General features: G+C 40.0%; 1 protein-coding gene across 2 annotated transcripts in view; it reads left to right on the top strand.

Moving 5' to 3' along the window:
- PAX3 (paired box 3) overlaps positions 1–18,802 on the top strand; it is a 61,669-nt gene extending 42,867 nt beyond the window's left edge. For both annotated transcript variants that reach the window (XM_072344408.1, XM_072344407.1), the window contains exons 6-9: positions 4,112–4,277; positions 5,398–5,612; positions 17,632–17,878; positions 18,397–18,802. In XM_072344408.1, coding sequence (XP_072200509.1) covers positions 4,112–4,277; positions 5,398–5,612; positions 17,632–17,878; positions 18,397–18,431 — 663 coding nt within the window. In that variant the 3' untranslated portion in view covers positions 18,432–18,802. The remainder of the gene's footprint in view (positions 1–4,111; positions 4,278–5,397; positions 5,613–17,631; positions 17,879–18,396) is intronic.
- The last annotated feature ends 6,777 nt before the right edge of the window (positions 18,803–25,579 follow it).

Genomic DNA, 25,579 nt, shown 5'->3' with positions numbered 1-25,579 from the left:
AGCACTCTGTGTTTGTGATCAGGCTGTTGAGATGTCAGGGCTGATTACACTGCTATGTTCCCAAGTGAATAAATGCATCTCTTAAGGACTACCCTGTTGAGATCAACAAAGTGAGATGCTGGCATGGTCGCTTGCAAACTACTTAAGGGAAAAATGATAATAAAAAGCAGGATCTGGATATAAGAAAGCAGAAATGGGAGAAACTGATTAGGTCACTTAATCCATTCAATAGCACTACAATATATATCATACGAAATTATATTATACTTATTTAATATTTTATATTGCAGAGTGATTTCTTTTTTGTCAGTCCAGTTCCAGATGTGTGAAAAATTGGGTCTTCAATGCTTACTTCCTTTAAGTTACACTTTTTTTTTCTTTTCTTTTTTTATTTTTTTCTTTTTCTTTTTTTTTCTTTTTTTTGCACTGTACTCTCACTCATCTTCAGTTCTATTTTCAAGGCCTTCAGAGATGTAAATTTTGGCCAGACTCTGTGGTTAAACTTTGTTTCCAAATAGTCAGAGTAATTTACATTCCATCTCTGAAAGTGACACTGAAGCTGGGGAGTCGAAGTCTCACCAACACGAACGTGCCTTGGCTGCGAGCATGGCCTCACTTTGGGTGCTGGGGTCACCCAGCAGGCTGCCTTTCCTCTGCCCGTGCACATGTTTTCACAACACCAAGCACAATGCTGACCTAATTTAGAGCTAAGGCCCCAGCACAGGCAGGTCAGATTCCTTCTGATGCAGGTCTGTTGGTGTAACAATGCTGGATTTTGAGTTTCTCAAAGGCAGAAGCTCTAATATCTATTGCTTTGCTTCCACGAGGGAATTCAGCATGGCCGCGGTGACTGCAGCACAAAGGTGATGACTGCTTTGCTTGGAAGAATGGGAGTATGCCGTGGGGAATCTGCTAGATTTGAAAAGTCCACTTCATAACATGTGGATTTTGGCATTGTGATGAAACTTACTGAACGGAAATGTGTTTCAGTGATGTTGGAAATGAGCAAACAAAAGGAAGCATTTCCCTGGGTATTTACAGCGTGCTTCTGAGCATACACAATGGTTTGTGGTGATTTATTGATTTATTTTTTTGCCTTGTCTTAATATTAGCACCATTTTTCAATATTTCTTTAATTAGAGGTAATGATGCATGTGGATTTTTCAGAAGTGTTGATTAATAATTTTTTTTTGTCCTGGACTTTTCAGAATAAATTAAGGCAGCTGAATGTAGCCTAAGTAGGATAACATGAATTCAAACAGATATAATTTCACTTAACCTACAAAGTGTGTAACTGCTTCTGCATAAAGTTTGGTATCCAACTTACAGTATTACGTAAAACATGAATCAAGTGTTTGAATTATTTAGCTTAGAGTCACTTTGTCTTGACTTTATTAGTTTGATTTTCAACTTTTTAGCTCTCCCATTTCACTTTCTTCATGTTCCTTTTTATTCTTACTGTTAGACTGTTTCCTCTTTGCGCTCCATCTCACACAACACCCAAGGTCTGCAGTTACTTGGTGAGAAGTAGGAGTTAAACATGATGGTAAACCACATCTCTACTTTATGGATCCAGGTCAGACTCACCGTGTTTCAGACGCTGGCCATCATGTCAGAAGGGCCAGGACACACTAGGCAATAAAATTCCTTGTGTTAAAATGCCCGGAAATCACAGCTTCATTGAGTTCACTTTAGAAGATGTGTGATGGTAACTGTTAAAGCTACACTTATGATCATTTTTATGATAAATCCTTTTTGCTTTTACCAAGGTGGATCCAACAGCCATTAAAATCAAAGAAAAGCAAGGACATAAATGGATGATGCCCCCTGTGCTTGCTGCTATGATGTTTTTGTGCCTTTCCATCACTGGGTAGCAGAAAGCTCATGCAGTTATTGCGACAATGAGTCCTTGGTGTTTGCAAAAGGGCTTAAGTCTTGTGGCAGATTCTTTGTGTGGGACAGACTCGTGTAGCCATATTCTGCAGGGGATCATCTGGTAGAAACCCTCTGCTGTTTTGAGTGCTTTGGTGAAGTCACTTTGGTCTGCCCAGCAATGGTAAAGCAGCTACATGGCAGCTGGCCTGGCAGCAGAGCTCCTGCATGTGCTCCTTGCGGGGCTGCTGTGGGCTTCTGGATACCACGGAGCGTGTCCCTGCCTGTGATGGCCGGGGTACCTCTGTGGTTCTGGAAAGCACTTGTCTATAAAATAAGATGAATGTAGGCAAGACCTATAATCTGTAAATAAAAGCATAACACTTGGCATTAATGCTGCTGCTGAGTTCCGGTTTCAGATCCGACTCAGTTTTTAAGAAAGATTTAGAAGACAGATGCTTATCTGTAGAGGAAATAAAATCTCATTGCCCCATTTTCCTCAATGAAATCCACACAGTGGTGTTCAGCAAGGTTCCCGGAGCGTTTGAAGATCACCAGATAACCCTCTTGACCTGAAGAAGGGAGAGTGTCACGGAGAAAGCTGTAGTTAATGACCTGGGTGGGCTAATTACAATGTGTGTTCACTGTTCCCCACTCCCTCTGTGACCTCCATTATCCTTCCTAAGTGCACTTCAGCTCTTCAGAGAACCCCTTTCTTCCCCCTTCAGAGTATTTTGCCTCTTCTTTCTTTTTGGTCATCTTCAAAGGACACTGAAACAGGAACATGAGACTGGTGGGCTATAAGCATGTGGAAGAGCTCTGAGGAGTAAGAAATTCAGGCTGAAATGTCAGCAAGGGAGTTAAAAATGTTTTATGCGCTCATATAAAAGCAGCTTCTAGCCTGTAATGTTACACCTGGAAATGTAGTCTGTGATGGCTGATTCATAAGCTGGCATGGGCTGCTCACTGGAAGGGTGATAGATCTGAGACCTCACTTACTGTTACAAATAATTCTACTTGTGCTTCAGCAGCTAGTGTGCCTCCTGGCCTTCAGGCTGCACTGCCCGGGCGCTCTGCAGATGTACTGTGTGAGACCTTAGCTGACTGTTAGCATCTTTTCTAATTGATCAGCTGCAGCCGCTTCACAATCTACAATTATGAGCAATAATGTCTCCTTGTTTATGAAATGTAAAAGCCTTTCTCTCCTGTAGCTTTCCTCCTCATGGAAAAGGTTTAACCTAGAAGACACTCTGAACCTGCAGCAGGGCACTGGTGAGCAAGCCAGGTCTGGGCACCCCTGCTGTGCCTGCCTGCCCTTCAGACTTGTGACACGTAGTCACCACTGATACCAGTATTAACCTACATGTTGCAGATCTTATTGTATGTCAGTAAGATCTTGTCTCTTCCTTTCTTGTCGGTAATAAGAGCCACCAAAGGCTTAGAGAACTTATAGCATGAGCTAAGAATGATGTCAAGGAATCACTTGTTGGTAGAAAGCAGATTTATAGCTGAATTGTTCTACTAATCTAAAACCCATCTGCTTGATACCCTGTCCTGGGAACTGATTTCAGAGTGGTTGGTTCTGAAATACTGATCTAGTCCTGAAATTCTGATCTAGTGTTAATGTCGAGTTCATTGAGAGATGTTTTGTACATACGGGAATACATGAAAACTTTCTGGGTAAACTTTGTTTCTTTGTATGCGGAGCTTTTGTTTTTCAGATTAAAAGCTTAAAGTTCTGTTGATAATTAGGGCAATATAACATTCCAGCATATAAATATAAGCACCTTCCAACAGTGCTTCAAGGGATGCTGCTGACTTGTCAGCAATTTAAATGCAAAAGCAAAACAATTCAGACCAAATAGCTTTTTGGCTGGCACTCAGATCAAATGGAGAGATGGTTTCCCTTTCTCATTAAATCTGGCACATAAGAACAGTGATTAATAGCAATTAAAGGCACTAAAGCTTGAAAACATTAGTCAGCTTCTTTCTCAGGAGGCTGTATTTGAGAGGAAACTGGGCCTTGGGATTCCTGCTTCCTGTGTGTTGAACCATGAAAGCGTGTGCCAAGGGCTGTTTTTGTGTCTAGGAGCTCTGAGCTGATGGCAGAAGTGCCCAGTGCACACCTTCTCTTGCACTATCCAAGACACTGATTGCATTTTAAATATGATGCTGTTATTTCTGACGCACCTTTATTAAACGTACAGAAATCAAATATGCCTAATTAAATCATTTGTAGGTTTGGTTTAGCAACCGCCGTGCAAGATGGAGGAAGCAGGCAGGAGCCAACCAACTGATGGCTTTTAACCACCTGATCCCAGGAGGTTTTCCACCCAGCGCCATGCCAACTCTGCCGACATACCAGCTCTCTGAGCCATCCTATCAGCCCACCTCCATACCGCAAGGTACAGTAGCAAACAGGTACTTGGCTAGAGAGTGCTACCGGGGGCTTCACGTGTTAATCCACTGCAGAAACGAAATGTTTCTGAAGATGTAGAACAAAGGACATTGGCTACGTTAGGGACTGACTTGGTGATGACCTTGCAAGTCTGCTTATTTAAAACATATAAGGATTCTAATTTGTTTTGCTGCAAGAAAGAGCTGGTTCCGTGTGAAAGGTCTTTAGAGAAATAATCACCTCATGCATTGCAAAAGTGTGGTGTGAAAGAAGCATCACGTATGTCCTGTCCTCTTGGTTGCTTTTGATGGTGATGCACTGAAACTTCAGTAAGTACTACCAGCTTTTCCCAGTGGAAATAACCAACTATTCAAACCATTGTTTTACATCAGATAGTAGCAAGTCTCAGCATGGTAAAAATTTGTCATAACCTTACCAGAAATTCTGTGAACACTGGTAGATTGGAGCAAGGGAAACAGATCTTTAAATGTAGTCTTTACTAGATTTTGCTGTTAAAGAAAATCCATGCAGGAGAGATTGTATAAGCCAAGTTACCGTATCCTCCTTGATCCGTCTGTGAGATTTTTATGCTAACTGCTGTTGAATGTTGTTGCCAGATTATCTAAGTAATGGAATTTTCGAAAGCCAGGACTTTTCCCATCCATTGTTAGCTTCACTACAAATCACAGCAGATTTTCTATGCTGTGACCAGAAAGGGAAAGCCTGCCTTCTAAACAAATTAAGCTTTTCTTTTAAATGTAAGCTTCTATGTGTGTGTATGTGCTTATATTTAACTATATAAATCATCTAAAATATATTTATTTTCCTATGTTATATATAATTTTGTGGTGTCAGTTCTAAACAATGCGCTTGCTGAGAACTGTGTGAAAACTGCGAGTGTGTGTTTTGGCTTTTATGGTCTATTTAATAATGACAATTTCATGGAATTTTTATGTAATTTTACTGGCCAGCAAGATATCTAGCAATGTTGAAGGCTTACCATTCTATTTAAATTAGTACTTCCATGCAGGTTCTGATGAAATTATATCAAGTCGAGCTTCACATAATGAACTTATTACGCTAGAAAAAGAGGAGGGAAATGATCAACGTGTTTCTTTTCCTTCCAGCCGTGTCTGATCCAAGCAGTACAGTCCATAGACCTCAGCCTCTCCCTCCAAGCACTGTACACCAAAGCAGCCTCCCTTCGAACCCAGAGAGCAGCTCTGCCTATTGCCTACCCAGCACCAGGCATGGATTTTCCAGCTATACAGACAGCTTTGTGCCTCCGTCCGGGCCCTCAAATCCCATGAACCCTGCCATTGGCAATGGCCTTTCACCTCAGGTCAGTCCTGTGTTTTCAGACAGAGGATTTGCTGTATACCAGAACCAAAGAGTCTATTCCCTCAGGCCACAGTATAATGAATTGCCAAATTTAAACCATAATGTATTCTTTATACAAGCCACATGATTTCAGTTTGCTAGTTTCCTTCTTTTTTTTATTTATTTTTTATTTTTTATTTTTTATTTTTTTATTTTTTTCTTCCTACTGGCTGAATCAAGAGTCATAGCTCATATTTAATTTCAAGTGATTTATAAAGTAATCATACAGGGTTTGTGTTTACGTTCAGTTGTTAGGCATTGGTAACACACTGCTATTTTCCTGAAGATCCAGTGCTAGGTATAGAAAGTAGATCTCATATCTTTTGCATGAATACAATCCCTTTAAGATAACCTCTCACAGGTTTTAGCAGATACTGCGGGAAAATTGCAGGCAAGGGCTGCTAGGAGAGTTCTGAGAGCTGAACGCTACACTTTGAGATGAGCTATAATCGAGTTATAAATACATAAATTAGGAGCATTACTGCTCTTCGGCAATGTGTAAATGCATGACTACCATAATTGTTTTTCTAATTTGCATGAGCTCTTCTTAGGAAATCACGTTAATAAATTGCCTTGATAATTGAGTGTCAAAAGGTTGGTTAGATTTTCCTACATGAGGCATCTGTCTGAAGCTGACATTATTAGTTAAACTTGAATAGACAGTAGTTTATTTTATTAGCTAGAGCTTTGCCCAGGTGCTCGGAAAGAGATGTCCACTAAATTCTGAGAAGTCACAAAGAGGATGCAATCTATAATTACAATCAGGAATCTCTTCAGGGCTGAAAGTGAGAGTTTTAACGGCTTTATCTTCTTTCCACCCTTTTTTCCTCGAAGTGGTTAGAAAAACAGAGAGAAGCTCAGAATGACACAAATGAAAAGTGAAAAGACAATTATACTCAATTACACACTAATCACCGACTATCACCACTGCCTAAGCAGGGAGAGGGCATTCTAATAGGCAGAAAATGAGATTTTAATGGCACAAAGGGTGGCCAAAATAACGACTCATATATCTTTGCCTCCTTCGTTTTCTTCAACTTGTGGTTTGCATCTCGGGAGTACAGTTCCTGGTTCCTGTGCAACGGTGATAACTCTGTGCAGCTGAAAAGTTCAAAGGCACTGGAGTTGAAAAGAATGAATAACAAAGGCAATGAAATAAACATTTTTGCCCAAAGGCAAAAGTTCATAAACCCTTTTTTGTAACAGTAAATGTAATTAAGTTTCACAGATTCCTATAGCATAGAGTGGAGTACAAAACTTTATGGCTTGAAACCTTGAGAAAAAAATACCAACAGAAAAAAAACAAACCGATGTACTTCCAACAGGACTTGAATGGATTTTGTTCTAAAGAATCCTCATCTCTAAATGCAGTCTTCAACAAAAGCCATGACTTTTAAAAAATGGTTGGTTTCATAGTATGCAAGGCTTCCACAGTTTGGATATAAATATCTTCCTGGGATTGAGCGTTAATCCATCAAAGGTAGTTGTTAGTGTCAGTTTAAATGTATGTTGGTTCTGGCTATGGAAAATGTGATCTTTTTTTTCTCTCACAAAGCTTTTATTGTCTGTGACACAGAAGTTGAGCACAACAGTAAAGAAATCTTGTGATGTCTGGGCAAAGTGGGACAAAACAGTGAGGCCAGGCTTCCTCCCCCCAAAGTCTTGCTGATTTGAGTTTTGATATAATCAAAAGGAGATTCTGGAGCAGATTAGACTTTTTTTAATCAGTTGCTGGGCTTCTTTACACCCAGCTCTGTCATTATGCTAGGAAACGTTTGCTGGCTTTTTGTTTTTTAACTTTCTGCTCTAAACCTTTTTCTGCCTCGGTCTTTAGAGCTGCTGTCTTTATTCTGCACCTTTACCAACAGGTTTAGAAGGAGGCTGATCATTCAGAAATTGATGCTATATGTTCATCACTGATCATATACAAGTGATCTGTTATATACACTTAGATGCTGAACAGCTTCTTGACAATGGAATGATGAACCTGACTGGCTGATAAATATATTTCCATCACTTCAGAGCAAACAAACAAACAAATAAAACAGCCCTAAAACACTCACGTATTGTAACCTATAGCACCTCTGAAACAGTCTTGGGGTCTAAGTGATAATGGAGATACCTCTGGATGCAATGACATACCCAGGGTTTGTGTCTCTGCAACTATTCTGTCTTTGTTGCATAAAACTGTTCATTATGTGGAACAACTGTGATTCCAAAGAAACAATGATTGTGCTTTAAGCCTGAAGGACGAGCACAAGATGCTGATTACATCTGTGCTACGCTCCTGGGTGTAAGATGTGTTTCTGTTGGTTTTGGGGGGTCCCTTGCTGGGTTTCCTTGGGACCTGTGCACCACAGGTGTCCGAGTGTAGCCAGGAAGTTTAAAGCCAGTTCTGCACTGGTGATTTTATTAAGAAAGAAATAGGAATTTTCCTGCTGAGTGGGCATGTTGCACTGCCTTGCGTGTGTGTGGAATTTAGATGAGAGAGGATCTTTTGGCTAGCTGGTGGATTTTTGACCACAGTAAGTCTGGGTGTGTGAGCAATTAAATCATGTTTCTACCCATCAGTGTCTCTCTCAGAAAAGCACTCTGGATATACTGTGCATAAGGCTGAATTTACAGTGACTTCAGTGGGAGGGAGAAGGTGGGAGCTTTGTCTGAACCCAAATCATCTTTTGTGAGTAAAAAAAAACCAAAACAACCCTCAGAATTTGCAAAAAAAAATCTAATATTAAGATTCACAGGATTATAGTCTTACCAGACTTAAGCCTCCTCTTCCATTTAACTTCAGTTTTTTCCAGTTGAGGGTCTGACACGCAGACCTCTGGGGATGCTTTATTTGCTGTGGAGATGTTTCTTTTCTAACTTTGTCCTTGGGTATGATGGACTGATGTGTTGTTCAAGGCAAGCATAGAAGGAAAGGGGAAATGACTGGGGTGCTGTAACTTAATTTTTATCACTTCAGCCATAAACTTGGAAGTTAGAGGACTGTACATCTTGCTCAGTTTTAAGAAGCAGAACTTAATGTAGCTCTCTTGCAGGCTGGTAGTTTACTGGGAAATAAAATGGTACTCTTGTTTATAAGACTGAGAGAATAGGAAGGGTCCCACCTGGTGAACATTCAGCCCTTTATAACATGATGGTAAGATCTGCAGATCCCCTCCAGATGATGGATGGCCCTCCTTGTGCATCTGTTTTCCTCGCTACCACCTGGCTGTGGTGAGAACCTGGCCCGCAGACCTGTCCAAGACAGGCTTCTGCAGGAATGAGATAGTGATGGATGTCTTGGGGAACTGATAGCGAGGAGTGTCCTTGTTTCAGTCGAATAGAAAAACAACCGAACCACAAGCACTCCATCTCAGCCTGAGCTGTCTAAATATAATGTCAGAACAGAGATTATTAGTGTGTAATATATGTAAATCGCATATTTTTATGTTTTCTATGCCTGTTATGCAGCTTCTTGGCTTTCATGCATACATTTACGGGGATATTGTATTTCCTTTTCAAATTAGGTTTCAGTTGCTTAGTGTGTTTTCTTTTAAGAAAAATTGGTTAACTCGGAATTGTTAGGGAACAGCATATCTGTGGGTTAATGTGTGTACAGGAGTTGAGCGTGCCTCTGAATTGCCGTGGCACTTTGAGTCCAGCATTAACAGTCACCCCTGGTTCTTTGGCTGTAAACAGAAGATGTACTGCCGTAACATCTGTCTTGCAAAAGCTGCAGGTGTATGGTCTTATAAGAGAGCAGATTGTTTTTAAGACAGGATTTCAATATTTTGAACTGCTTCATTTAAGACAAGGAAAAGGTCTTTTCCGGTCTACATGGGCATCCCTTGACCTTGTCATGTGCTTTTTATTAATGTCAAAACAGCACAGTTTGCCCTACACAGTCTGCAGGTTTGGAAGCATGCTGTTTCTGGCTGCTCCTAGGTTCAGAGCAAGCAGCAACACTGTGCTCACATTGCTGCCCATGAGGCTACTTGCTTCCTGCAGTTAACTTCTAGAATGCTCTGGTAAATTTTTAACAGAGAAAGAACAAATGTGTGCAACCTGTATCCTGCTGGACATCAGGTTTTCCTTTTCTCCTTGCCCTCCAGAAAACTTCTGAGCTCCACTTTTTCCTTTCCCTTATTGTCCTTCTCTATAACTGAGCCTAACTAGTAGCTTTAAAGACTGTACTTTCAAAATGGAAAGAGGATTGAATGTTGAAGTGCAGAAGATCACAGTATTGTTTGAAAATACTTTGCAGTTCTCATGCGATTACCTGGAGTTCAAGACTAATCTTGATAAGTAAATTCCAAACGTTTCTGTGAACAGTAGTAAAATTGCCAGCTGGTTCAGGGTTTCTTTTTTTTACTGTCAAAACATTTCACTGCCTGAGTTTAAGAATGAACCTGTAACTTTTCATGGTGAGATAGATCCTAGGTAACTGGCATTAATCTTTGTGAGCATTGGTTTTCATTAACCTGAAGAGATAGACTTGATGGCAGCTGTTGAATCAGTTAGATGTATTCATCCTGCCTTGCTAACTTTGCTAAAGAGAATGCTCTGTTAAAGAATCAACTTGAATTTCCTCATTAACAGGGCAGGAAGAAAAAATACAACTGTTAATTAATGATGCCTTTTACAACACCTTCTAGTTACTATGCAGCTGAAAATATCATATTTAGTTCCTTACCAATCAGAAGCTCATAATGTTTGTCACAGTGATGTTGGCTTTGAGAACTCTTTACTTAATGACCAAGAACAGGACAGGGATTTCTTTGTGGGGAAAAAAGTTAATTCACATGATGTAACTTTAATTTTGCTTTTAGTAAAAATAAATACTTTAGATGAAAGAATGAAAAAGTTCAGTCCATGGGATTATTTCTGTTTCTGGAATATGATATAAATACATGAGATGCAATAGTTTCATAATTGTTACCTTGCAAAAATAGTAACATCATTTTGTAAATATTGTAATTATTAATATAAAATGCATTAATATATTTATTATATAGATTAATTATATTTATTAGTATAACTGCAACAATAAACTGGTGCCTTTACATTTTGAATGTCCACCACATCTCCCTTCCCTGGGCCTTTTTCCAGCTTCACCTTCCCCTTGCCAGAATGTTTTCGAGGGCAGAATGCAGCCTTCAAACAGGTCTGTTCTTACTGCTCAGAAATCTGAAGTGGGGGGAGGAAGGGGAAAAAAAAAAGGCTGTGGACTGCTGAAAAATCATGCGAAAATACAGGAGTAAAATAACACCACATGTATAAAACTTTTCAGTAAGTACTGTGATTTTTAATCACGTTTTTCTTTCACATTACAGCCGTCAAACTGCAGCACATTTATAGCTCGGTGTTTGAGGTTTTCTTTCTGAAGGTGCTTTGTGTAGGCACTATAGGAAGATAATGCTTATCCAGAAGCTTTGGCAGTTCTTCATTTAATACGTTTTGAAACAATCGATGATTGTGACCGCCAGCTGTTTCTCTGCTCATACACCCGCCTGCTGGTTCATGACGAATCTTCAGGTGAAAATTCCCTTCAAAAATGAAGCCTGAGTTTTCCCTACCTCTAACAACTCCCATTTAAAACAGAAGCATTATGTTTATTTGCCTCAGAGGTTAAAACACAAACCAAAATGTTTTTGCATAAAGCATCATTCCTGATACATAATAATAATCGTAAGATTTTGGAACAAATCTTTATGGTAATTTCACATCTTAACCTTTATTTTCTTTAACAGACATCACATAATAAGCCTTATTTTGTACCCTGTGATATTGAAAGTTTTAGAATTCCCACAAGATCAACTCACCAGTTTCCATAATAATTTGTATCACTTACAATATACCCAAGTGTTCAGCTGCATTGCCGCTCTTAAACCAATGTTTTACTGCACATAGACTTTAAATTTGAACCACTTAAGAGAACGTGTGATTTAGTTCTTCACAGTATATGTGACTTGTATGCATTGGTAAACTTTTAATTCTTTAATGAATTCACAAAATGGAAATATCTACAGGAATGTAAGTACTTGCACGTTTATTCAGATAATGGCTGGTGCGTGAATGAGGGCTTTGTTATGAGTAATCACTGGTGGCTTACTTGAGTAACTGTGTTCTGTATTTTAGATTTCCAATAGAGGATACTAAAAATACCACAGTATTTAATATATATAATATATATAATATGTGGTGAAAGGCCTATATTGCAGCGGGATCAGAAAGAGCAAACTTTAATCCATAGCGAAGTTGCTCTAGAAAGCGATGTGTCTGTATTCAAATGTGTAGGGCTCAGTTTGCTTCAAAATTTCCAACCCCTCAAAAGAGAACTGTCTAATTTTTTGCTTGATTTTTGCCAGGATATCAGTAACAGTAATCGTTTACTTATAAAAGGAAGAATGAGTGCTGAGTCAGAATGCTGAGAGGCTTAGTCCTGCCTAGTCAAAACAGCAAAATGTTTGCTTTTGTCCTGCTGATGGTTAACCTGGCATTAGAGTCCTTGGCACAGACACTAATGGAAGCCTCATGAATAAACCCTTCCCTACAGGTTGGATTCCTTCAGTAATGTTTGTTTGTCATCTTATTCACATTTATGGATAATATTTCTTTTTAACGACTTGGCGAGGTTTTTGTAGCAGCTTCCATTTGGTTGATCCAGCCATGTAAGACCATGTAATAGCTGTAATAGAGCCAAACGGAGTTCACTGAGAATCTTGTTGTAAAAGCTTTGCAGATCACAATCCCAGGCTTTCTGCCAGCGACAAAACTAACTAGTGTTTCAATTTAAAATAGTAAAAAAAAGGAAAACAAAATGCTTTTTGTTTGTCTAGCTTCCAGATAACAGAATGGTGAGTTCTGGTTGTGCAGGGAAGGCATGTGCAAGTCTCTAGCCTTTGTGATGGTGGCTGGATTGTCTCCGTTGTGTTTTGGGTTAAGCAGCAGGTGGGATAAGAGTTTACTCAGAAAGGGAAATCTAACCCTATGCTATGAACGACTGTAAGTAATATCACCATATTTAACAATATAAACTCACAGGCCAGTACCTACAGTCCCTAAGACTGCCTAACAATTTTGAGATATTAAGTATTGATATTCAACTACATACTGTATATATATAAATAGCATATAATAGAAAACTGAACGTACATTCATCTTCGGGCCTTCTATTTTGCCTTTTCAGTCTTAACATTTTTGAAGCTTCTCCATGCAACAGGATCTAGAGAATTTCTCTTAATCATTTTGATAGTCACCTAGTCCTGTGAGTCCCTGATGTAGTGCCTGAAAAATAGGCACTAGCTTAGAGACAAACTGGGGTAATGTTGTGGACATCAGTAATCTCCTGTAGTTAAAAATACAATTCTTGTAGGATCAAGTTATCCTCTCAGTTGTCCTAGATGGTATTACTGCTGCACCTTCTCTGATTTCAGTGTAGCTACCACTGATGTGTAGCGGTGTGAAATCAGTATGAGGCCTCATTTGATTCAAGTACACAGAAGGTCAGATCATCGGCTCTTCAAAGTCGGTGTATTTGCTCCTATTTTTATTAACCAAGTATTTGGTTCCAAGTGCTGCCAGTTGGCAGAAAATTCTTACTCTTGAGTTTCTTCATATATCCAGCAGAAATCGTCATGTTTAAGAAATGAATCAGAAATACAGCTCTGTGATCCTATAGGTACGGCTCCACGTAAGTAGTTCATTTTATACAATCGACTAAAATCTGCCATTCTAGTGCAGGAGGGCAAACATTTTTATGTGCTTTACAGCTCAGTATTTTTTTTGTGAGAGAGATTTTTCTGCAGTGAAAAGAGTTAACAGCAGGTAATGCCATTCATCTCAGAAGGAGTTTGAAATTTGCAGTGTTTGTGATGAATGAGGGTATCTGACCCACATCTGTTTTACATTAGAATGGAACATTGCCCTGACATCGTTAGGAGCATTTGTCAAGATTCCCTGGACAGAGCTTCTGTAAATTACATGCTGCAAATGTGTCAGGGTCAGATAAGAGGATATCATTAACTGCACTAAAGTTTACTGGTGATTCTGTCAGTTCAACTTAATACGTTAACTGCCAACAATTTTCCTTGAGCTGTTTCATTAAATCTTTCATTCACAGGAGGGGGAAAAAATGTATCACTGTACCCAAAAAATATTGCACATGTTCTTTTCTCATAAATCATATTAATTGCAGACATGGTCACAAAGCATATTAAATGCAGGCATGCGTAAATGAATTAAAACATATGAGAATTTTATTGTGCTTATGGTAGGTCCTACGTCCTGAAAGACCAACCGCATTAATGGGCACAATGCTTCATTTAAATGGAATGAGCTTTTTCTCAGTTTCATGGACTTTATTCTGCTAATGGTAGGAGTGTTTTCTAATTGCTGATAGAGGACCAGATGTTGTGTACGTGGTGTTTAAGCTTTCATCATTCAGTTTCTCTTCCTCTTGGATCATAACCTCAGCCAGCGATGCTGTGTCAACTCCAACAGCTAGAGGTTTGTTTCAGTGATTGTTTGGGATGGTTGGGATGTGCTCCATGAAAACTCTTCCATAGAATGGACTTGTTACAGTTCATTCTTTGTCATATTCCTGAATACACTTTCATTCTCTAATAGAATATACAAATAACTTTATTAATTACATACGTTTTCTTTTATTGTACAAATTCAAAGGCTACAAATCAGTGTTTTTTCTTTTCAAAGAAATCAAAACATGCAATGTAAACCAGCCTGAATCTCTGCATCGATAGGAGTTATTTTCTAAAATAAATAGCACAGTTACAGCAGCATTTGGTTCCCGATGTTAGATCTGCCCTTGATTTTTCTTCTTTTAACTTCTTTGAGATCCAGATTGGTGAGGGTGACAGTTACTACTTCAATTTCCCCTAATTAATTCAGAGGCAAGTATGCATTTTCCAGTAATTTGAATGGTATGTGGACTGGATAAATGTTTTTGCAATGGCTAATGAAAAAAACCCAGATCTGTTTACTTATTTCGTATTATACTGTTTAATACTAGCAGAAGTTGCAAAATCCAGATCTTCATGTGTCTTTTGTATGCAACTGAGCTGAAGGTGCCGAGCATCTTGCAGCGTGGCCCATTGATGGCTATCTAATTGATTAGGTGAAAGTCAGCCATGCCCTTCCTGTAACTCCTTGTATGGGTGATAAGGTCATGGCACATACCATATGAAAGACTTTTGCCCTAAGGCTACTTCCCTTATGGCTTTCAAAACAGACATAACCAAAAATCTAATTATTTCGATACTAATCAACTACAGCGCGATTCCTACGGCTTCTGAAGAAGACTTTTCTATGAAGATGGTTATCCTAGTTTTCCCCACCTCAGAGATGGGGTGCTGTGCCAGTTCATCTCCAAAGTGTCTGTCTTATAAGAGATGTTTAAAGGCTTGTACTATTTCCTGATTAATTAAAAAAAAAAGGAAATAGTCTTGGGCTGTGTTCTGTTGAAAATATTAAACAGAAAAGAGTTACTTGCAGTGTGTGGTTGGCAAAATAGCTACTTGCCCAGTTTAGCAATGCATCATAAAACTCCTGGTGGGGATGGTGTGTGATATGAGATCTCACATGCAGAGGAGTGGCATCAGGACTCCAGCGGGGCTGTGAGGGCAACACAAGCTCAGGCAGTTCTCCCTGCTCTTGAACCTGGAACAGAACATGGTAAAGTGCTGTAAGTACCGGGATTACATAGGTGCTATGCAGGAATGGAAAGGGCTGTGCACTTATTGCAGATTTCTGATAAACCACGAATGTTTAAAACCATAGTCAAAACTACGATGTTGTGCCAATGTACCTATTTTTCACAGCAGTAATTTTTAACGTAAATGTTTATGTTAAGATATGTGGGGTTTTTCTTTTTGGTGGAATTTCTTATTCTTTTAAGTTCACAACCTTAATTTTAAAGGATGAATATTAATATAACCTACGTTCATTGAAAGCATAATGTATCTAACGTTGTATGCTGCTGATGCAGTGTCAGTTGGTTAAACATGCTACACTGTCATGATCACATCGCTTCCCAAAAGTCCAAGAAAAATGTATTTCCAAACATAGCAGAACTTACTAAAATAATGTTGGAAAATCCGTAATACTTTTCAGAATCCAGTTTGAGGAGAATAAGGTGGGAGTCCAGTACTCTCTGCTTTTAGTGGGTCTTTTGGTGACGAAATGCCACTCAGGTCACTATTCTAGTGTGATGATTTCTTAATCTCTGGCAATTCTAAGGCTTTTTAAATTGCGTCATATGAATCTCAAATTCTTTTTAATAGGTTTTGTGCCTTGAAAAAAGTGATTTGAATGAAGTATAAATATGTATATATAGATAATATAAAATATATATGTAACATTCCATACCCAAATCCAAGTTCTTTGTGTTTTTAACTTCAGTGCTAGGATTTCACAATGAGAAGTGCTGAGTGCACCTCAAGACATGATTTATATGTGCGAAGCAGGCAGGCATCTGGGTGTTACTTTTTGAAGTCCTCTGCTTACGCCTCTTGCTCTTTTCCTTATCAGACATGTAAGACCTGGATTTGTCTTCCTTCCTAGTCTCTAATCGTGATCCCTGGGGCTTGTTTCTCTTACTGATTTAAAACAAACAATTCAGATCTTGCTGAGCTGGGACTATGAGCTCCCTGCAACAAAAATCCCTCTTGTATTGCAATGGGAAATAAATCCAATTTGAGAAGGGACACCAAAATGTTAGGAACCAGACATATTTGTATGAGCATGGCTTTATTCTTCACAAAACAGACTGCAAATTTAATAACTTTTGTTAGGTTGGGATAAGTGCAGTGAAGCCAAATGATTATCAAAAAGCACGTGTCAGATATTGGTGATGCTTTCTTGGAGGAAGACCAACTTAAAATGATCAGGTTACACTGTTTGGGCAGAAGCTGCACATTACCTCTCCATTTTAACCTGCAAACTGTTTCTCAAGCTTTGAAGTGCAACTCCATTCAGCAGAAGCAAACAGTTCTCTCAACAGAACTTACTTGCAAAATGGGCTGTAGAGATGTGCTGAGAATGCAAATGCACACCAGCCTATAACGTGAGTTGATATTTGTAAATCATGAGCTTAGTACTGCAGCTTCTTTGACTCCTGTTCAAAAGCACAGGTGCTTCTGGAATCTTTTGTGCTCTTCTACTGGAAATTATAGCTTAGAGGGCTGAGCCTTTGTAGAGACATGTACGTATTTTCCAGTTATCTCTTTCCATTTAATCTCAGTTCAGTTGATTTTATAACTGTTTGTGTATGGGCAGCTTATTAAGGGAGTCACAGCACAGCTGCCTCGAGGTCAGTCTGGACAGCCAGACCATTTCTGTTGTCTCCTCTAACTCAGGACTAAATGGAGAACTGGTATCCCATTTCCCATCTTCAGACCAGCACACAGTGTATCCAGAGACAGGAGTTAGGGCTGCTCTGCCTCTTCCCCACACGTTTATGTTCACCTCGGTGCTGGGATTCTTTATTACTTCTGTCAATGGCATTGCTGTGATTCACTCCAAATTAATGCCATTTTAAAGGCTGCTGATCTTAGATTTAAAAACAACCACATGTATGTAAACTTTTTCATAGCTTTTCTGTAGTGGTAGACCATGCAGAACTGTATGGGTGAAGAGTCGCTGTCTGTTTCAAGTTCCATTATGATTGAGTCCTCAAGGAATAAAAACCTGCAGAAATCCTGGCTGGGGCACAAGATCAGACAGACAAAGATCACAGTAGTTTCTGAAATCACTTTTCCTTCTTTGCCCTTAGTCTTGCTTTTTGTGGGTTACTTGCCGTCAGTTTTTATTTCGATGGATAATACAGCCTTTTCTGCTCTTTGTATTAGTTAGCTAAAGCATAGATTGAATACTAAGCCTACCTGTTTTAGGAAATCAATGAAAGACTTGAGGATTCCTACAGCTTCTACAAGAAGCCATGTGTTTTAACTCAATTATTCTACCTTTCGTTTTAGGTAATGGGACTCTTGACTAACCATGGTGGTGTGCCTCACCAGCCCCAAACTGATTATGCCCTGTCCCCTTTGACTGGAGGTCTGGAGCCCACCACCACTGTCTCAGCCAGCTGCAGTCAGCGGCTAGATCACATGAAGAGTTTAGACAGCCTGCCTACATCCCAGTCCTACTGCCCACCGACCTACAGCACCACCGGCTACAGCATGGACCCTGTCACGGGCTACCAGTATGGACAATATGGACAAAGTGAGTACTGTGACACAACAGTCATTGATCAATTGTGCGTGTTTTTGTCTGCAACAAAGAAAACTCCAGGAATAGATTCTAATGGCTGACTGCTACTACTCTTCAAAATCGAGTGGAGTGCACTGGTGAGATAGCTGATTATTTGAGCGAGATTTCTGCTGCATAATTATTTTCTTAAGTGATGTCAACAACATCTTGATGTTATTAATTGTTGAGACATGAAACCTGATTGCCATTAGGTAAAACATAAGGGTTGTCCAAATCGAAATAACCACTGGCATTCCATTATTAGAAACACATGTTCTTAATGAGGTCAGCTCAAGAATCATTACAGTATATAATCCCAGATACGTAGAGTTTTGTCAAACTTGTCCCAGGAATAAAAATATTAGTCCTTTTCCTTTGATACATCAATATTAAATATGACAATGTCAACCTGTAGTTGGCATGGCCCCATGCTGCGAGGTTGTCACAGCGTGACTTAAAAAGCTTCTTTTGTTGGTTTTTGTTTTTTGCAGGTGCCTTTCATTATCTGAAGCCAGATATTGCATAAATGAACTGTCCACTTCAAGTTAAAGCTGGTGTTGTTTTCCGGTCTCGCTCCACAGCTTGGATACCAGGGATCTTCTCAACACACTGCAATCTAAACCGGGGCAATCCCAATGAGAGATGCAGGCTTGTCCCGCTCTCTCCAGTCATAGCTTTTAGTAGACTTCTGAAGACTGAACAAAGCTATACAGAAGACAAAGGCCAAAAGCAATAATGAATAAATAAATGCGACACGGTTCATTATGAGTGGGTATACAAAACAGAGCAGAACTTAGAATATTGCTGCCTGGCAAAACATTCCGGTTTTTTTTGTTGTTGTTGTTGAAATTAATGTGCATTGATTGGGACAAATGGAACATTCTGAAATTTAGCAGCTGAGCTCTGCATACTCTGACTCATCTGGCATCCAGTGCTGACTTTAGTCTAACGTTAAAGCCGCCCAGTTTCTGAAGCATGGGCAGCAGAACCTCTTTCGTTACACACTGGAAATGGTCATCAAGAGGAAATGTCACAGTCTATAGGAAGCTAGGATAAATGCAAAAGACTTCCAGAGCAATTTACCGGTTATCTTACCATGCTTCTGTAATCATGTTGTCAATAAGTGTCACTTACGAGTTTTGCTTTACCAAGAGACAAGATCTCATGTAACATGAAAAATACATTTTATCTTTTTATGTGGAGTTTTCCTGGTCCATTTTACCTTTTTGAACAAACATGGAGGAAAAAAAACCCAACGTGACTGATTTTTTCACAACTGCCTAGCAATGTGCAATACTGTGTACCTCACACAAGCTTTGGAATCATCCAAAGTCATATAGATAGAATCAGAACTATATTTTTGCAGGTACTTTTATTTTTGCAGTGCATAATTCCTAATGATCAAACACAGAAATGTTGCAGTGTGCTGGAAAGCTAAACTCCAGCTTGCTAATCATGATTTAAAGGTCATTTTCAGGAAACAGTAAGAAAAAATGATTACGTTTACATTTTCTAGTGATGTACGGGACATGAACAGAGATGGACCCGTATAGAACACAGGTGTTTAAATTATACAGTGATATCCGATATAGAAGATAATTATAGGAGCCAAGGTTTACAAGAAGTTTTCATTGTGACATTTTAGAATGTCAATAAATTTGTGTTTTGTGATGTTGAGAGGAAGATGGAAGGCGGTGTTATTTATTTCTCTCTATTCTTTGAACAAAGAGAGAGGCAGAACACAAATACATTCCTTTTAGTGTTAAGGACAATGAAGTAGTGCATTAGACTAGATTCAGTACGGAGGTTAGTTCGCACATTGGTCTTAAGGGAGAGGGAAAAATGAAATCTCTTTGTGTTGCAGCCTCTACCAACAGCGTGTTGTAAAATAAACGAACGAACAAAGCAACAAAAACAAAAAAACAAACGTCTTTCATGTAAAAAGTTCAGTAAATATTTACTATTTATAATGAATAAACAGTTATGAAGCCTTGCAAAGCACTGATGATTTTGTCCTAAAATGTAGTATTGTGCTAAATACATTGATACATTTTAATCTGAATATCATGAAGAAATAAACCATGTTATCTTCAACTCAAGGTGTATTCCTTGTGTTAGTGTCTTCTGCATGCATTCTAGAGCAGCAGCAGCCTTGGGCAGCCTCTGTGCTCAGGCATTGCTTGTATGCTGCTCAGAGCTCTGGGTTTGTCTTTTTTCAAGCACTGTTAGCACTGTATGTCTTCCCAACAGCAAAAGCCTCATGCCTTTACTGTGCATTTGAAGGGCTTAAACTTTGCACAAGTAGGTCAGCTAGGATGGTTTCACACAGTGCTAGAACTCTAATGAGTGATGGCTTACGGGCAGCTTCTGTACTGGTTATTTTTTCATCCTTAGTACTGATTATTTTTGCATTCTTAAAGGCCTCGGGTATTTGTTTACAGGGTTAAGCAAAAGGCAACTGAAACATGGGGAAAGACTTCCAGGCAGCTGGAATACGTTTCAGTGGCTCACCAGCTCTAGAGGGTTGGTGGGCATTTAATTTCCTCACCGTTTTGTGGGGGAATTGGCCACCTTGAAACGTTCAGCTCTTATGTACTCATTTAATTTTTGTTTTTATTTTATTGTTTAGAAAAAAAGAGCTGTCCTATCAGCTGGAAAATGAAAGAATGACATTTTTGAGAGGAAGGCATTGAAAAATGCTGAAATAGGGAGAGTTTCCTTTCTAGGTTATGTTTCTCTGGTACGCTTTTAATTTCTGTGCTAATTAAAACTTACATCTCCTATTAATAACAATTTCCTGCTCTGAGCTTCTCATTTTTTCTGACTTTCTGTTTCCCATTGCCTTTGCCTTCCTGAGGCCTTGGCTATTGGCAGTTGTGCACTGTCCTTGGCTTGCTACAAAGGACTAATGAGCCTTTTTCCCCTACTTGCAAGACATAAGCTGTACAGTACAGGATAAAAGCTGCTTGTACAGCCAGGAAGTAGATGGTGTAATTGCTTCATCCCCAAAGGGCTGTACCACGGTTGCAGGTGGAATGATTCTAACTCCACCTTTGCCATCAGCCTTCTTCCATTCCAGCAGCTGGGGTGGAACAGAGCTGGCATTTCTTCCCCCATCCCTGCAGAACTGCTGGAGAAGTGCTTTCTGGACACAGAGCTCAGCAGCAGGCATTTTTGCCTCAATCCTCTATTTTTAAAGTGTATCCCAAGATTTTCCTTGCATGAGAGACTAATACAGAGCTGGTGAGCCTGGAAACAAGACAGATATGGAGAAAATCATCCAGCTCTCTTGCAGGCAAGCCATGTAGTCAGGGAGCTGGGATGAGCTCTCAGAAGAAGTGAGGAGCTGGGGCAGAGGGACTAAGCAGGTTACTGATTTATGATGTGCCATAGGAATTGTTGACAGAGCTGTAAGGATTACTTGGGGTACTCTGATCCCTCCTTGTTATCACTGCCAAGGCTGAAGAGCTTCTTGGGAGCCGCATGTGTTTCTGGAATACAAATGCTAAGCGCTCAGGAAGTCAAAGGGGCATGAGAATGCCATGGATATTTCATTTGACATAAATGCCATGGAGTAGCTCAGTGAAATGTTGTATCAGTGGAGTCCCAAACATACTCACTGATGAGACTCTTCCCTCCTCTTTTTTCTCTTCATTTTTGCTTTGTGTGTGTGGGAGGAGAGCAATGTGTGCCTTGCTGTGAGATGGAAATAAATAACGATAGCTGCTTAGACCAAGATATAGGGCTGGGGAACTTCTGAGAGACAGCTTTTGAAGAATAGACATTTATTACTATGGTACAGTCCTGATTTTCAATATATACCTTGATTTTAAATCTTCCTTTTATCAAAAATAACCCGTACTCTCTAAAAACACCCCCAAACCCTGATGTGCTAATGTGTAAAGCAAACCTTTTTCCTGAATCAGTAACCATGAAAGTTTTCAATGCTTTCTATCTTCTGACTTCAAAGTCTGCGAGTGGATCACTAAAAGACATGCCTGTATCTTTTAAGTAAGAAATAAATTTTAGCAATATCAATGAGCCCATCAGGAACCAGGAACAGCTTGAATTCATAATGCTCCATGTATTGTTCGTTGCAGTCTTCTGTTACTTGCTTAACAATTGAAAGAAAACCTACATCCTGATTAGAGAATCCTATTTTTAATTTACGTTGGCTTTTGCAATGATGTCCAGGTATTGCCTAGAGCCAGATAAAATTAATGTGGAACAACACGAATAACTACACTAAACTAAATTACCAAATTTTTGTTCAATTAACATTAGATACATATTTCCTTTGGATTATATAGATGACATTGTAATTGCCATTTGCCAATGCTGAAAAAGCCTTATGCATCTTTCAGTAACCCTAAATAGGGGGATATATCATATGGAGTCATAAAGTTATCTTAGAGAATCACACAAATTGATTTGAAGATCTTTATCCGTTGTAAAATAACCAAAAATTCATTCTGCTTCTGCTGTCACTGTAGTTAATAGCCACTTAGGTCTGTCAGTTTTTTACTACCTATTTTCTTCCAGCACTTTTGGGCAGCTCACCCCAATCTGGGAAGTTCTCATCAGTCATAAGGAGCTGAAGGCTTCAACAGGTCAGATTATTAGCAAGGAACTGGTTCAAATATTTACAAACTATATGCTGTACAAGTAGGCTTCAGAATCAGTGTATGTACACAGTGCTGGAGCTTGGTCCTGTTTCACTGTTGTGTTTGTACAAGCAACACACAGGAGTGCTTACATGTAGCTTAAACCTTTGTTTAAAACACATTGCCTCAGAACTGATGGGTGTAGAGCCTTGTAATCCAGAGTGCCTGTGGATATCTCAGCACTGCAGCGTATTGACATGCACTGTTTATTATTCAGCTACTCGGGCAATGTCATAGAAAATCATAATAAAACTAGGAAGACACATCACATTTGACCTTTGCTGAATAATTTAATAAAGCTAGCTTGATACACAAATACAAAAGAGCAGTTGCTGATAAGAGCAGAACTATTGCTTCCTTGTTCGAGAATTGGAAACAGTTCAGAAGCTTTATTAACTATTTGGTGTCTTCATCTCTGCTGCAGTTTGTCCCTTAGGCCAGAACCAAGGGCTAAGCTGCTTGTTTCTTCCTGCTCCATCTTCCTCTCGGCTCTCATGCTGGTATCTTGTTCTCAGATGCAATTTCTTTTCACTAATACTTTTCTCCCCACATATATTAATTTGTTTGTAATTATTTCAAGTGGATATACCTATAAAAATGCAGGTCTTTAAGGGTGGTTATTACACGTACTCCGAGATGGCCAGCTTGGATAGGACTTTGGGTAACCTGGTCCATTAGAAGGTGTCCCTGGCCATGGCAGGGCATTGGTAAAGCTGCTCTTTAAGATCCCTTCCAACCCAAACTGTTCTATGATGCTATGGTTGCACATGCCACGTGCAGCCCAAACATGTAATTGTGTGTCCAGGACAAGGATGGAGACTTGTGGCATACAGCAGCATGGCTGCTCCTCACAGAGGCTGCTCCTGGGCCACATGTGGAGATGTTGGAGGGCCATGGTGAGCCCCTGGATTCGGGCAGTGGTGGGATGGCAGTAGGGATGGGGGGGAGCTGTGGAGCTCCTATCCTGCAGGGACTTATTTCCTAACAGCTCAGGAGAGAAGCAGCCCTAACAGTGAATTGCTGGCTGCTGGGTATGTCATTTGCTGGGGCTGAGGAAGCTCAGGACTGGGAGCAGGGAAGGACAGCAGCTGGCTGTAGGGGCCAGCTGGAGCTGTGGCACATGAGGGTGGAGAGGCCGCCATCTTGTCTCAGTCAGCAGTCCAGCTTTGCTTGCAGGCAAGCAGGGGAGGAAGTGGAGCCGTGCTTGGAAGCCTCTAAGAAACCTACGGGGCAGTTTCTCCTGAAGGTGAAACTCAGGTACAGCTTCACACACGGGGTTTGCTGTCTGCTGTGGGGAAGGCACATAGTGGCCCTTCAGTATTGCTTAACACACCTTTCCTCAAGTGTTTGGTGTCCACACAAGGCGGCTGAGGGGAAGAAGCACGGCAAAGCATCAGACTTCAGCCTGAGCAGCAGCAGGTGGGTTGTGATGATTTGTTTAATAACTTTAGATCCTGTGAGTATTAGCCTTAGGCTGGTTTTGCTTTCAGGGCATTTTTCAGGTCAGTTCTTGATGCAGCCCATGAGTGCTGGTGCCGAGGCCTTTACAGCCTCAGGCGTGAGGCCTGCACTGCTATGGCGGGAGGCCGAGCCCTCCTGGGCGTCACCTCAGGCCAGGCCGCTGTCACTGGGGCAGGCCGGGCTCTCCTCACTGAGAGCAAAACCAGCTGATGGACCTCAGAAAAAATAGTTGACTTGTAAAGCTACCCCATAGATCCAGGAAAGGCACATCAGGGCTTTATTCAATGAGCTCATGGCCGAGATCTGTGCCTGCTTCCTTTTGACGTATTCAACAGCAAAGGGCTACATTAATGCCACCTATTAAAAGGACCTGGAAGGAGGCTGTTCCCCCACCCTGCCACAATGTTATTCTGCTAGTATAACACTTTACAAGAAAACAAAAACTGTGTTAGTATCGATAGAATCACAAGCTCACTTGCCAAAAAGAGCTCCAAGTATTTCCCTTTTGTTAATCCCTAAGTCTCTTTAAAAAGCTTCCTAAAATGAATATACATCGTAGATAGGGAGCTCCATCTTATATCCGTGTGCACTTAGGCAGTTTCCTTTGATTTCAGTAGAAAATTAAGGTGCATGAGACATGGAGATATCAAAGGTGAGTGAGCCAAGCAATTCTGATCTGTGAAACTACAGTTCTGTTGTCTCTATTCTGATTCTGCTGAAGTTCATCAGGAAAGATTAACTTTGGCAGCTTATTCAGCGACTAAATCTTGATATTTTTGTGGCTTAATTCATAACATAACTGTAAGCTATTGCCCCGTGTTTATATTTCCCATCCATTTCTCACATTTCCAAAGCATACTGATATGTGATCCTGGCAATTTAGCTACCATAATTGGCATTTTTCTAGGGCCAAAAGGAAACAAATTCCTTATCCTCCATACTTCTTTAATTTCTGAAAAACAACAAGTAACATGGTTAATCCTCTTTTTGATCTTTTTTTTCCCCCCTTTGAGTTTTTCTTATGGCCTTTTCCTTTTAATCTTTTACTTTCTTTTTAATCTTCACTCATTGTCCCCCCACATTTGAAGAATCTTGTGTACTTACATCTCTAAAAAGAACTGGACCACTTTATGGAAATAGCTGTTTAGGATCTTGTTCAAAGCATCATTATGTACTTTTAGCTGTTAGGGGGAGGGTGAAAAGAAAGGGGAGAGAAAGCAACTCTAAAGCAGCATTTGTGTAACCTAACAGAACATTGATTTGTTCAATTCAGTGTGGAAAAGCAGACAGAACACCCTAAGTTAGGATAAAAAATAGATTGTATTAGAGGAGCAAAATGCTGAATGAACATTTCCTGTTAATTGGGGTGGGACATTATCATCAGGCTTTTGATACAGGTGTGTTTGGGCAAGAGCTCTTTAGGAAGGGTAGAGCAGGGCAGCACAACTGACTGCTATCAGCCTTTTGCAAACTGTTCCCATCTGCTCACTCCAATCAATGTTGCAGTATAAAATGCTTCCTAAGAGTGAGGGAAGCGTGGCTGTGGTCT

The sequence above is a fragment of the Excalfactoria chinensis genome, chromosome 9 (genome assembly GCF_039878825.1).
Source record: "Excalfactoria chinensis isolate bCotChi1 chromosome 9, bCotChi1.hap2, whole genome shotgun sequence".
NCBI lineage: Eukaryota > Metazoa > Chordata > Aves > Galliformes > Phasianidae > Excalfactoria > Excalfactoria chinensis.
The sequence above is the reverse complement of the archived record's forward strand: the minus strand, read 5'-3'. Positions and strand labels throughout refer to the sequence as shown.